The 14,124-nt window shown below is 45.1% G+C and overlaps 1 protein-coding gene across 1 annotated transcript in view; it reads right to left on the reverse strand.

Moving 5' to 3' along the window:
• The window catches only part of BRI3 (brain protein I3), a 30,381-nt gene extending 18,079 nt beyond the window's left edge, over window positions 1–12,302 (reverse strand). The window contains exons 1-2 of the mRNA XM_050966774.1: window positions 11,901–12,302; window positions 8,711–8,819 (exon numbers count right to left, since the gene is read on the reverse strand). Of these exons, the coding sequence (XP_050822731.1) occupies window positions 8,711–8,819; window positions 11,901–12,069 (278 nt within the window). The 5' untranslated portion in view covers window positions 12,070–12,302. The remainder of the gene's footprint in view (window positions 1–8,710; window positions 8,820–11,900) is intronic.
• Between the last annotated feature and the right edge of the window lie 1,822 nt (window positions 12,303–14,124).

Genomic DNA, 14,124 nt, shown 5'->3' on the forward strand with positions numbered 1-14,124 from the left:
AGCGATCAATCTATCAGGGATCAATTGTGTCTCGTCTAGATGCAATAAATCAATCCCCAAACGCTCTGCCGTTGACTCCAGAACTCCACCAGGGTGAGAGGCAGAAGCGGAGTGGATGGGGGAGCCCTGGCTGTCGATCCCACGCCATGAGGACAGGAGGTATGTCGACTTCAGCTAGGCTATTCTAGTAGCTGAAGTTGCATATCTTAGGCCTTGTCTACACCACAAAGTTGCAGCGCTGGTGAGGGAGTGATAGCGCTGCAACTAAGGAGGTGTACACATCTGCAGGGCATCACCAGCACTGCAACTCCCTGTTTGCAGCACTGGCCGTACACCCGTTGAAACTCGGGTGTAGAGGATCCAGCGCTGGTGATCCAGCGCTGGTCATCAGGTGTAAACACTCACCAGCGTTTTTCTTGACCTCCGTGGAATAAACAGGTATCCCAGCATATCAGAGGAAGCCTCTCTGGTAATCAAGCAGGTCTCCTTCCCCGCGGTTTGCAGGGGGGTTCGGGGAACGCGAGAGCAAACCGCGGGGAAGCAGGTCTCCTTCCCCGCGGTTTGCTCTCGCGTTCCCCTAACCCCCGTGCAAGCAGATCTCCTTCCCCGCGGTTTGCAGGGGGGTTCGGGGAACACGACAGCAAACCGCTGGGAAGGAGACCTGCTTGCATGGGGGTTCAAAAAACACCGGAGCAAACCGCTGGGAAGGAGACCTGCTTGCAGGGGGGTTCGGGGAACGCGAGAACAAACCGTGGGGAAGGAGACCTGCTGGGGGGGGGGGGTGTTCGGGGAACACTGGAGCAAACCGCGGGGAAGGAGACCTGCTTCCCCGCGGTTTGCTCTCGCGTTCCCGTAACCCCCCTTGAAGCCGCCCAACAGCGCTGCAGTGTGGCCACATCTAACACCATTTGCAGTGCTGGTTGCTGTAAGTGTGACCACTCTGCAGCGCTGGCCCTATACAGCTGTACTAATACAGCTGTAACAACCAGCGCTGCAAAATTGTAGATGTAGACATACCCTTAGATCGATTCCTCCTGCTGTGTAGACCAGGCCTATTCATTTCATATAGCCTGTGTACAGCCATCAAACTTGGATGATCTTTGGTCACTTTTGTCCTGAGCCAGATTTACAGGAGTATCCAGTGGGTGAAAAGCCCTTTTCTTCCTTACCACAAGCTCCCATTACCACGCTGGTAAATCCTGTGCACACTGTACCAATTATCAAAATAATTATTATTGCAGCAGCTTCTTCATCAGCTCAGGCTGAACAGAGGAAGAATTCATCCACACTACAGGCTGGGACCTAAATTACTGAAGCATTTTTATAAAATGCCTATTAAGTGATGCACTCATGCAATTAAGAAGACAGATGTCTGAAAATCTTTTTTATTAGTAAGTGATCTAATTGTTTAAAATTTATTCCTCTCAAACTAGACAGTCCCAGGAGGATGAATATCCTAGCAGGAAATTCTGAAATATCTGTGCTCAACTGTCTTTTGTGAACCTGCTGAGCACTACCATCCCCCCTGTATTCTTTTCTATGCTCAGAAAGAAGACTTGATTCTACCAGTGGCATGAATCCAGTGGCAGTTTTCTCACAGGATTGAGAAAGACTTTAAATATCCAGGTGGACAACTTTGTCATGACCAACAACTCCAAGTGACAGGTTTGAGGCAACTGCTAGATTTACCATATCAAGGTATTTATTTTTATTTTTTTACCTGAGCTTACATAACGCTTTTTGTCCTAACCTCTCCAGCCACCAAACTACAGCAGAGCACCACTGCTAACCCTTAACAGGGATGAATTCTGTCTTTGCAATTTGTGTGCACAACACAGCACATTTTTACTGCATACTGTGTAATACGATCTAGTGAGTTACTTAGTTTTCGGTCACATTTGGGTCTTGTTTTTGCAGCAACCTCTGTCACCAGCTGCTATTCCTACTGGGTTCCTGGTTATAGCATCAATCTTAGAATTCCAAAGGGACTTCACTTCCTACAAGGTGCAACATGTTGATTATTGCCAATGTCAACATAATCACCACATACGTGAAATTCACGTTTGTCACAAAATGGAGCAAAGGACTCATAGGAAAATAGAAGCATAAATCTTCTCACATTTTTCTACTTAATTGCTATTTTCACTTTTTTGCATGTCTGTCTAAATGAATCTAAATGAATACATTTTTGCTGGGGAAAAAGGGGCCCCCATTTACAATCTTCATACATAGAGTTTCCTTAGATTTGCCACAAAAGTGGGTTCTTTCTGATGTTAACATGCAGAAAAGTCTGGAATCTTGAGTTTATTCACAATCAGATTGTACAATTTCGGTATTGACACTCTCAGGAGGGAGGCACTTGGGTGAAAGGGGCAACAAGTGCAAGCCAAAACCTAAGGGACACTAGCTTTCAGTCCAGACAGGCCAAGGAGTCGGGGGCAGAGAAGACGATTAAAATGGTTTTAATACCACTTCACCCCATCCCCAATCCTAAAACAGACCTCAAAGCTGCACAAGTTTTTGCTCAATTGCAACTGCTCCCAAGAGACCATCTCACTGGGCAGCGATTACCACAGCACAGAAGTACTCTAGCTGCACACCTTTCACTGTACCCAGGAGTGCAAGGTGGCAGTTTACAACTGGCAACACCAGCTCTAAGAGATCAAGCATTTGCGAACACTAGGCCAAGAAAATCACTCGCATTAGTTTCCTTAAAATTTGTTTTAAAAAGAAATAAATATCCCCCTGCAGTTTGTCCCACCGAAACACTGCATCACCAAGAAAGCAGAGAAACTGAAGAGTGTTTAAGGATATGTCTATACTGCAGCTGGGAAGGTACCTCCACCTGCAAGTAGATAGACACACTAGCTCAAGCAGACCTAGTGTGCTAAAAATTGCAGTGTGATCGCAGGAGCGGCAGCCCAGGCTAGCTGCTTGAGTGTACACCCAGGGGATCGGGTGGGTTTGTGATCTGGCAGCTAGCCCAAGCCACCACTGCCACACTGCTTTTTTTGTTCAAACAGAGCTAGTTCAAACAGAGCTACTGCTGGTCTGCCTACCCATGCTGGGAAGCACACTGCCAAGGAGCAATGTAGACAGGCATTTCTTAGTTAGGACAAATGAGCGACTGCATGGCAAGAAGCTAGATTTGTAAAGTTTGCAGCTTTAATGATTCAAGCTGTTCTTGGAGATACAAAATGGTTCAGAGGCAAGACTAGATTGACAGTATCCCTTGAACATTTCATTTGCAAGCAGTAAGTGATTTAATTGACAACAGATTCCCAAGAATGACACACACTGCTCAGAGTTCATTAAAGTTCTAGATATTGTTCTGGTCCTGCCATGAGGGCAGGGGACGGGACTCAATGACCTCTCGAGGTCTCTTCCAGTCCTAGAGTCTATGAATCTATATTGAGGCTGTGGTGAGGAGGGACAAGAGAAGAGATACAGTTATGCCTACACAGTGCCTAGCACAATGGGAAGGTGGTCTCTAGGCACTACCATCATGTGCATTAGGAAACGTGTGTATAAGCACTGCAGTGTCAGTGCTGAGCAGCTGCTGGTTCTGCATTGCTTCACAAGCACTGGATCACGCTGAAGACCTGATTAAGGAATGACTTACCATGCCAAGGCAAGACGTGAAACGCACAAGAGTTACCTCACTGTTTGGAAATAGTATCTGTATACCCATCACAAGGTGGTAGTATTTCAGATTTACACAAAAAACACAACAACTACACCCACATTAAGGCCAGTTGGGTGTACTGCTCATGTTACTCACCTCTAAGATCTGGGCATTTTTATCGAGAAGTGCCTAGTTTTAGACACGTTTCACAATTTCAGCCTACAGTCCTTCCTTCCTGCAGCTAACTTACTATGCCATGATAATCACTCAGGATAGTAAGACTTGTGGCAATAAGTAGAATATGATCTCAAAATAGATCCAGAGGGCAAACAAGTACTGTATGTATCTGATTTCGCTGAAGAAGTCTGGCCTCTGACAGAGCAAGTGTTCTGGGTAGAGGCAACTTTTGTTTGTTTGGATAAGCAGCATTGTGACGAAGTGGGGGTTTTGTCTGTCTTGCTATGTATGTGAGTCTTACTGTCCTAGTGTACCTTACTTTCCCTGGGTACTGCACCAATACTTAAGTAGTGGGAATTGGGTGTGTGACTCTGCTGAGGCCCTCAGGGCAGGTGAGACTGCCCAGCTATTTGCAGCTATGTAACCCGAGACCCACAAGGGGGGTACGACCAGGTGACACTTTTGGCCGGGAAGCAAGACAAAGAGAAGGAGGAGGAGCAACAGGGGGGTGTCAGAGGTCAGGTAGCTGGAGGCTGACAGTCTGCTTGGAGGACTCAAAGAAGCGGGGGAGAACCCAAGGTGTCTGACCGAGGATTCTCAAGATGGACTTGGCTGAAAGTCACTGATGTCTGTAACAACAAGTTCTGTTCTATGCTGTGGTCCTGTCTACAAATAAACCTTCTGTATTACACTGGCCAAGAGTTACGTCTGACCGCATAGCTGGGATGCAGGGCCTTCTGGCTTCCCTACGAGTCCCTCTGGTGCGGACTCGCTGTGGGAAGCGCACGGTGTAAAGCGGGGATGCTGAATGCTCCAAGATCAGTCCCAGGAAGGCCAAAGTTGTGTAAGTTTCTTGCCCTGGAGACAGTATGCTCAGAGAGGGAAGGCATCCTACCCCAGAGTCCTGACTGGCTTCATATGGAGTCATTCCAGAGCAAATACTGTATGTATCTGATCTCGGTGAAGGAGTCTGGCCTCTGACAGTGCGAGTGTCCTGGACGGGGGCAACTCTTGTTTGTTTGGATAAGCAGCATTTACACATACACCCACACCCTGATGAGAAATTTATATCCCACAGCTATAACTGAAGGTGCTAATTCATCATCTCATAATGGTAAGAACACTCACTATAAATTATGTTCCCCCACAGCTGCAAGCAAGACAAATCTGCAAACAATTATTTTGTCTACCTCTTAACGTGGCAGGACCCTTTCTGGCAACATGACTTAAGGTGTCATGAAAGGAAAGCTGGTTTGAGGGGTTTGGATTTTTTTTTTTTTAAAAACCACCATAAGTTGAATATATTATATTGTATATTATATGCAACTTATGATTTTAAAAAATAGCCTTAAACCATTTTATATTAGTTACCCACATCCTATACAGTGTAATACATGTACACACATATTGGATACAACATCCTCTCCCATTCAGACAAGTTACAATCAGCTAAAATGCACAAATGTGGATCAAATATGCAAAAATGAGGATATTTAAAGTTAGTCTCTAGAGCCTCAATAACCCAATTTGTAGTGCTAGTACACGCAGAGTCAATACACAGTTCAGTATCTATGAAACCCCACAAAAATTAGTGTGCCCACTACAAGATTTCCTAACAAAGTCACTATCAAGTGTGTGAAATATCCAAAAATCACATCCTAACTAGATTACTGGATTAAACAGAGCATATTTACACTCCTCTACCAGTTTTACACTCAGATTCTCAGCTATTGCAGGGGAAAATAAATGTAAGAGTTCTAAATGTAACAAAATCAGTGGCAATTTCTCCTGTCTCGAGTCTGACTAATTCTGAGTTGAACAATATAGCCAAGGGTATCACAGCACTGTTCATTTTAGCATCATGATCTTGTGGTTCTTTCTCCAATCCATCATATGCTACAGTATTTGGTTGTTGTTGATTTATGCCATCTTTTCAGTATTCTAAAGATGCAACTGGGACAAAAATTTTCGAGGACCAAGGAAAGACCAAGACATATCAGCTTTAGACCAGTGGTTCTCAAAAAGGGGCATGCATACCCTGTGAGTACATGAGGTCTTCCAGAGGGTATGTCAACTCATCTAGGTATTTGCCTAGTTTTACAACAGGCCACATAAAAAGCACTAGTAAAGTCCGTACAAACTAAAACTTCACACAGACAATGACTGTTTATACTGCTCTATGTGCTATATCAGTGTTTCTCAATGTGTGTGTGTGTGTGTATCAATTTTATAATTCTATGGTAAAAATGAGAAAGCATGCATGCTGTGACACTTCTGTATTTTTTGGTCTTGTTTTGTAAGCTAGTAGTTTAAGTGAGGTGAAATTTGGGGTACGCAAGACAATCAGCCTCCTGGCAAGGGGTACAGTAGTCTGGAAAAGTTGAGAACTGGCTTAGACAACATCTCTGCAAAAAAATTTTCAGGCCTAGGAATAACATCGCTGCACACTCCTTGAAAAGTCAAGTTAGCTAGAGGCATAGATGATTCAGACAAGACAGCAACCCTTATGTCTCATGGTGGGAGTTCCTTGATACCCCATGCTTCCCAGAACGGATTGAGCTTCCATTCCTTCTCCCTGCACACAACCCCAGTCTCTTTTCTGAGGAGAGATCCCAATATAAGACTATCAATCCCACAGCTAGTCAAAGCAGGAGTATTCAAGTTTTCGTATTCTATTGCCCATTCACACATTTACACAGCTTTTACCACTTCTGATGCCAGGTGCACTATAGCAGTTCAAGTACTTCATTAAAAAAGGCTAGCAAGGTGCTGATTTGGTATCAGCCTATCTGTGGATATGGCTACTGGTCCCAAGGGTTCACTTCCTACAACTGAGTATGCATCTTATAGAAGCTAAAAAGGGCCCTGCAGAGTAATCATTGTATCTTTGAGTAAATATATTCTCCCTCCCAACGCAGTCCTTTTTTGTAGGCTGAAACAGAGCCTTAGGCGTTAAGGCAGAAGCAGTAGATTTTAATCTAGCGGGAAAGGGATTCTCAGGATCCTATCTCACAGAGGAGACTAAGCTAAAATTTCTTGCTCCTATCCTCTGTAGAGAATAATCAGACAGTGGAAAATAAGCATGTGGAGCATCAGATGTGTCCATTAGAGAGGCATGTAGGCACTTTAGAAGAGGGACTCTATTTAAGCAAAGATTTAACACTGATTTCTGCAAGGCTCAGTCTTCATCTTATCAAATCAGCACCACCACCCAGCACACTACACGTCTGGACCGAACAGTGAACACTTCCAAAAGCCTGAGCAATGCTCAGCACAAGGATGGTGTTCAAGCAAGTTTCACTGCCTAGAAAGGGATTTTGCACTAGAGGTTACATTTTCAGATCTGAAGCTTCCAAGGAATCCTCCATACCATGCTGAGGGAGTTACTAACAGAAAGAGAAATGTTTAGTCTAGTGCAGAAGATTCACTATTTTCAAGTTAAATTCCCTTTCAGATTCACAGGTGTTAAGGCAAGAGGAGACCATTATGATCATTCTTGTCTCACTTCCTATATAGAGAAGGACATAGAGGAGTTACTAAGTGACATTCTATCAAGCTCTATTTTCTGGTTAAGTTAGAACATCTTTTAGAAAGACCTCCCATCTTGATTTAACAGCTTCAAGTGATGGAGAATCTACCACATCCCCAACTAAGCAGTCCAATGGTTAGTTACCTTCACTGTTAAAAATATGCATCTAATATCTAGCTGCTACAGTTTCAGCATAAACTGATGCAGTTCAACAGCATCAGCCCTTACACAGCATTCTAGGAGCCTCCATCTTTTGGATCCACCTTTCTAGGAAGAGGTCAGACTTAGAAGGCAGGCTCTGATTCCCCACAGTACAATTCCATTCCACAAAGGTTATAGGATGCTTCATTCATATCATCTTATTACTGTGTTGAGACTCATTAGAACATTACTCTAGCACAACAGTGCTCGATACCACTTTGCTATTCTGGTGGGTCCATCTCCCAAGCACAGATCTCTGAATAAAGGCTCGATCCTGCAACCTGCTGCTCCCGGGCAAGATCCTGAAAGTACAACTCTCACGCACTTCAGCGGAAGTAGAAGGAGCACAGCAAGCCACAGTTCCAAGTGGGAAGACGGATCATAAAGCAAGCCCAGGATAAACCTCAGAAATGATCCGATCTTGTCATCTCTTGTGAATATGCTCTCTCTCTCATATTCTTTTGGACCTGCGCTGACCAGAACTGAACACAGTAGTCCAGGAGAGGAAGCATAATTTATATGGTGGCATATGTCCAGTATTCGCTATCCTTTTCTTTAGAGCATCATAACGTCTCTTCAGTGAGAAACAGTGGTTTAATATTAAAAAAATAAAGAGAGTTTTGTCTTATTAATTAGTGAAGGAACTTGCAATTAATCTTTTCTGACTCCCATGCTCCATCTTGGGTTAACACCTTGCTGCAAGCCCCCTATGTTTTTTTATCTGCCAACTCTTCCGCAGCAAGCAGACTTCCACACTCCTAGAATCATCAATATTGTACCAATACAAACAAGAAACCACCCCTGCCAAGAGAGCACTGCCCATTCCTTCAGCCATAGCTTAAAGTACGTACAAGGGAAGGAAAAAGCCATGTTTTCTTCATCAGCCTAGAGAAGGGAAAAATCAACAGAGCTGGCTAGGATCCCAAATGTGGGTATTGTGTAGGTAGGAGTCCTTTCTATGGCAATGGTAGGTGACAAAAGGGACTGTGGTCATAACCAAACAAAGTTTCATTCCAGTGTTACGGTTGAATGGGATGAGTGAGCGCATCCCACCATTCCTTTATGTATCAATATTCAACTAATTTCATTTTGATTTTAAAACAAAGATGTCTGTGGTTTCAAGGCTGGAGATCTGCAATTTATTTTAAAAGCTGAAAAACAACTGGAGAGAACTGTACCTGCAGGCAGGGCAACCTCCAACCACTACAACGGAGGTGGTGGTAGCTGGCTGTTGAATGATGGTGTACATGTTGGGATAGTTATGCTGTGGCGGTGGTGCAGCATATCCTAGAATAAAGAGAAATGTAAGTGAACCTCTGGTCATAAAGCAGGAGGTTTTGTTTTTAAAAACAGATAAAGGACAACGATTCCTTAGACAATGGTAACTTGGAAAGGTAGATTTCATTTTCCACAACAGAAAGACACTTGATAGCTTAGGATCAATTCTACAGAAGAAGCACTTTGCCATTATAGTTATATAGGTATACTACACCAGCAATGACCTCTTGGTGTGCACATCTCTTATACCAGCAAAATTGTGCTTTATAACTTATTCCAGCCACTAACCCACTACCCAACAAAACAAACTACACCTCTACCCCGATAGAACGCTGTCCTCGGGAGCCAAAAATAATCTTACCGTGTTATAGGTAAAACAGTATTATACTGAACTTGCTTTGATCTGCCGGAGCACACAGCCCTGCTCCCTCGGAGCACTGCTTTACCATGTTATATCCAAATTCGTGTTATATCAGGTCACATTATATTGGGGCAGAGGCATATATAAGCAAAAGCACAGTTCTGCTGGTTTTACCATGCATACACCAAGGGTTTATACCAGCACAGCATCTCTTCTCTCCCCTCCCACCCAACATAGCTATGTAGGCAGAAGTTTCTAGATATGACCCAAGATCTGCTTAACAAACAAAGCAACAGAACTATAATCTGAATAAAACACTTAAATTCATTGTATGTGACAAAACCGTGACCCCAAAAGGTGTATTCCTCAGGACTTGAGAGAGCACACACACGAACCTGAATCAGAGGTAGAGCTGGAACAAATCCTTCCAAAAGGGACATGTTAAATTAGCAGCGCTGGCTCCAGGCACCAGCACAGCAAGCTGGGTCTTCGGCGGCAATTCGGCAGCAGGTCCTTCCCTCCAAGAGGGACTGAGGGACCTGCTGCTGAATTGCCGCCAAAGGACGAAGCAGCACAGTAGAGCAGCCACTGAAGTGCTGCTGATCGCGGGTTTCTTCCCCCTGCCCTTTGCCACTTGGGGCAGCAAAAAAGCTGGAGCCGACCCTGCTAATTAGCATGTCTTTGCAAAATTGTTTCATAGGCCTAAATATCTAATACAATTTCACAGTCTAAAATGCACATAAAGCTAATAATTAACTTCAAAGAGTGTGTTTTAATGTTACTGGAGAAGACGATGAAAAAACAGTTTAACTGAACAAAGGTCACAATTTTCAGTTTTAGGCATCCAAACTGGTGGAGACAGGATGCAGTGTTTCTCTGGTTACCAGCCTGCAAATTTCCACATTAGTTAAACCGTGACTAACATACAATAGCAGGAGTGGAGAGAAAGAGGTAGAGGTAAAGAAATGGATGAGACATCTTGAAAACTGAGAAGTGAAATTGCTTGGAAGTCCCAACCTGGCCAGCAAGCTTGTGCGTGTTCTAACAACTGTATTTAGAAAGCAAACTGTTTGTAAATCATTACTACCTAAGCCTCAGAAATGCAAGGACAACAATTACAAGCTTGTTGTTTAGCAAGAGACTATGCAATGACATAGCCTGCCAAATAGAGAAACTGGGCTATTATGACATCAGAAGATGAAGCTCCTTACATCATCCAAGTTGTGATGTTTTGGGGAATTTCTAAATGAATAAGGGCAGAATCAGATTTAATTTAAGGAATCACAGGAAATCCATAAAGTGTACTAGTTAAAAAAAAAAAAAAAAAAGTCAAAAATAATTCTTGGGGGTTTTGTGGGTGAGTGTGCTCTGACTTACTAAGTAAACAGTAATCAAATATCTATGGTGCCAAGCCTAAAGGCACGTGCTTAACTTTATGCACGGTGAATAGTTCCATTGAAGTCACTTGAGACTACTCACAATGCATGAAGTACGGTATATTTTCGAGTCTTTACAGGATCTGGGGTTAAGTACTTACTTGATGCACTAGTTTTTCTTCAAATGTTGGAGGGGGGAGGAATGGAATTTCCACTGAGAAACTGTCAATAGTCTAGTTTTGTTTCTTTAGCTAGATCCAAGTCATACTAATTTCACAGTCAATAGAATGGGTTACGCTCAGTTCCAGAGAGATTTCAGAACCTAACAGTGAATTTACGTTAGAAAACACCACATTTAATCAGAGGAGCAGGGAGAATGTGTGCATGGTAAATTGTAGCTTTGGGACGAGGAAGTCAAACACCAGGTGCTAATGTGTGCATCTCTGTATGAAGTCCTGATAATTCCATCCCCCTTCAAAATAATGGCAGCACAGTATCTCAGTTGTTAGTGACAGCAGAACACAAATACAGCTAGGTAAATAAAAAGGAGCACATTGCACCCTACAAACAGTCTTAAGTGGGAAGAAAGGGAGGAGTTTTTTAATATCTGGCACTCCTGACCAACTTGTTTTCTACTCCAGCTTGAGTATTAACCAAGCCACTGAGGGCAAAGTGACATACGTTTTTTACAGGGAAGTGGCACACAGCTGTCTAGCAAAGTGACTGTGAATTTCTCCTGCTACAGCGCAACACCATGGTTTCACACATCAGCACCTAGGTTTTGGTTTGACAGGCCACAAAACTTTTTCCAAGAGACCTAGTGTCTCTAGCAACCAGAGCGCCACAGCCCTTCTATTGGCATAGCCATGTAGGATATTTAACTCGACTTCAACAGAAGAGTTTTTGTTCGACTTTCGAGTCCAGCAGACGAGAGAAAGGCTTGTGTGGAATTGCTTTGACTTCTGGAGCACAGCAATCCCCGGACTTATGATGACTGATTTCAATGGCGGTGGGAGGAAAGGAAGAGGGAGGATGTATTTGCTCGCAAGGCTTTAGTAACACATTTCCCCTTTCCAGGCTAGTTTTTCATTTACACACGGCAACAGCCACTAGAAAGACCCCCCCCCCTTATACACACACACTCCCCCTCCCCGCCGGATTAGAGCTACACACCAAGCCCACAGCGGGGCTTGCACACTGCAGCTCGCAAAGTTCTGCAAAGTTTGTTTTACGTCTCCCATCCCCACCCCTCCCGGAGCAGAGCCAGGGGCACGCCGCCTAAGACTTAAAACAGGGCCCTTTGCAGAAGCGCCCGGCTCCAGGCCTCGCCCCCCGGCCCGGCCAGCGACCCACCTGCAGGGGCGGCAGCAGCAGCAGCGCTGGGGTAGAGGTAGGGCGGAGGAGGCTGGAAGCCCGGCTGAGGAGGAGGGATGGCCCCGTAGTTGCTCTGTCCGTAGTCGCCCCCCTGCGGGGCCGGGGTGTAGGCGGGGGGCCGCTCCTGCAGAAGAGGCTTGTTATCCATGCTGGGAGGCGGCGAGGCGCCCCCGGGGCGGGGAGCAGCGCACGGACCCCGCGGGGAGAGGAAGCGGCGCCCAACTTTCCCTGTGCCGCCCCGCGGCCGGAGGGGGGAGCGCGCCGCTAGAGAGGGGCTCTCGGCCAAGCCAGCCGCCCCCACCCCCAGCGCATCCGCGGGGGGACCGGAGCCCAGGCGCCCCCAGACAGCAGCAGCAACGCGCCCGCGGCCGCGGCGGCTCCCAGCGCTCGGGCCAGTCACAAGACTGAGCTCACGTGACGCGGCTCCCCGCAGCGATCCGCTGTGACTCTCCGGCCGCCGCAGGAAACCCGCCCTTAAAGGAGCCGCCGCCGCGGCCCGCGCCCTGCACCCACCTGTTCGGCCCGGCTGGGTCCTCAGCAGCGGGGCGGGAACGCGGGCACGTTTGCATGCAGAGCTGTGGGGTCCGCGTCGTGTCCGTCAGGGTGGGTCAGAGACAAAGCCGCTGGCGGGTTTTGTACTGTGGGGTGCTTCAATGTCCTGGCTTCTCCTGCCGGTGCTCGGTGCTGTAGGGACAAATTGGGGGACACAGTCCCTGTCCCCCGGAGAACTGTCAGGCTGAAGGGAACAGGAGTAAGTGTGGCACCTTAGAGACTAACAAATTTATTTTTATTTTATTTATTTATTCATATTTATTTGAACATAAGCTTTCATGGGCTACAGCCACTGCATACATCGGATGAAGTGGGTTTTAGCCCACTAAAGCTTATGCTCAAATACATTTCTTAGTCTCTAAGGTGCCACAAGTACTCCTGTTCTTTTTGCAAATACAGACTAACCCGGCTGCAACTCTCTGAAACCTAAAGGCTGAAGGGAGTGGCCTTTGTTCGAATCTGTCAGGCACCTGGCACCAGGTTTAAGCGCACACAGGCCATGAAATGAAATAGCACATCCAGCAATGAATCTTCATCCCATAACAAAAACACACCAACCAAATCACTACAGACTGAAAAGCTAACCCGCTGAGGAAGGGAGACTGTCAGGCTGTGGATTCTTTTTCAAAGCTGGGGGTTTGGTTTGGGGTTTTTATTGTTGTTGTTATGGTGATGTAAGATTTTGTGTGTGTGATTTGCTGAGATACCATTTAAAAAATCTCAAACAAACCCCAACTGAGATCCTGCCCGTCGCAAACTGACAGCTTGAATCTGCCAAAACATAATGAAGAATGAAAACCATCACTTTATATTCCTTATCCAGTTGATCCGAGCCAAGATTCTTATCTCGCTCTGAGCTGGAGGGAGAGCAGGACCCAGGCTCAAGTTTCTTTAAATCAAGAAGACTCAGGAAATTGGAATGGATGGCAGAGAGGACAAAGACCATCCACCCCTATCCTGCAAATGCAATTGGATCTACTTGGACAGACTCATGCATAACCCTAATCACTTCAACTGGACTCCAAGCAGGCATAAGTATCGGTCTGTATCTCAAAGCCAAATCAGAACTTAAATAAGGCCCTTATCCTCCAAAGACTTATGCACATGCTTAAATTAATGCCTTGGGAGTAGTACCATAGGTGTCCAGAAAGAAAAAGAGAGAGAGATTTGTTGGTGTAGGGAATGAATGGAAACATTTTCTAAAGATGAACAGTTATAGCGAATTTGTTCTAAGGAAAAACTGTAAGTGAAGAAAAGACATAAGGTCTAAAAGGAAATGAGTAGTGAGTTGTAGGAGATAATTTTACTTCTGTATTTGGGATTGGTGAGACCAATACTGGAGTACTATGTCAAGTTCTGGTGTCCATATTTTTAAAAGGATGTTGAAAAATCTAGAGGGTATAGAAAAGAGCCAAAAAAATGATTTGAGGACCAGAGATAAAGGCCTTACAGTGAGAGCTAAAGAGTTCGATCTGTTTAGTTATCAAAAAGAGGACTGTGAGGTGATTTGATTACCTTCGCAGAGAGAAAATCCTGGGTACTAAAAGGTTCTTTAACAGAGAAAAGCAAAACAAGAACAAATAGCTGGAAGCTGAAGCCAGACAAAAATCAAGTTAAACACAAATTTTTAACAGTGAGAGTGATTACTGGA

The sequence above is a fragment of the Gopherus flavomarginatus genome, chromosome 9 (assembly GCF_025201925.1).
Source record: "Gopherus flavomarginatus isolate rGopFla2 chromosome 9, rGopFla2.mat.asm, whole genome shotgun sequence".
NCBI lineage: Eukaryota > Metazoa > Chordata > Testudines > Testudinidae > Gopherus > Gopherus flavomarginatus.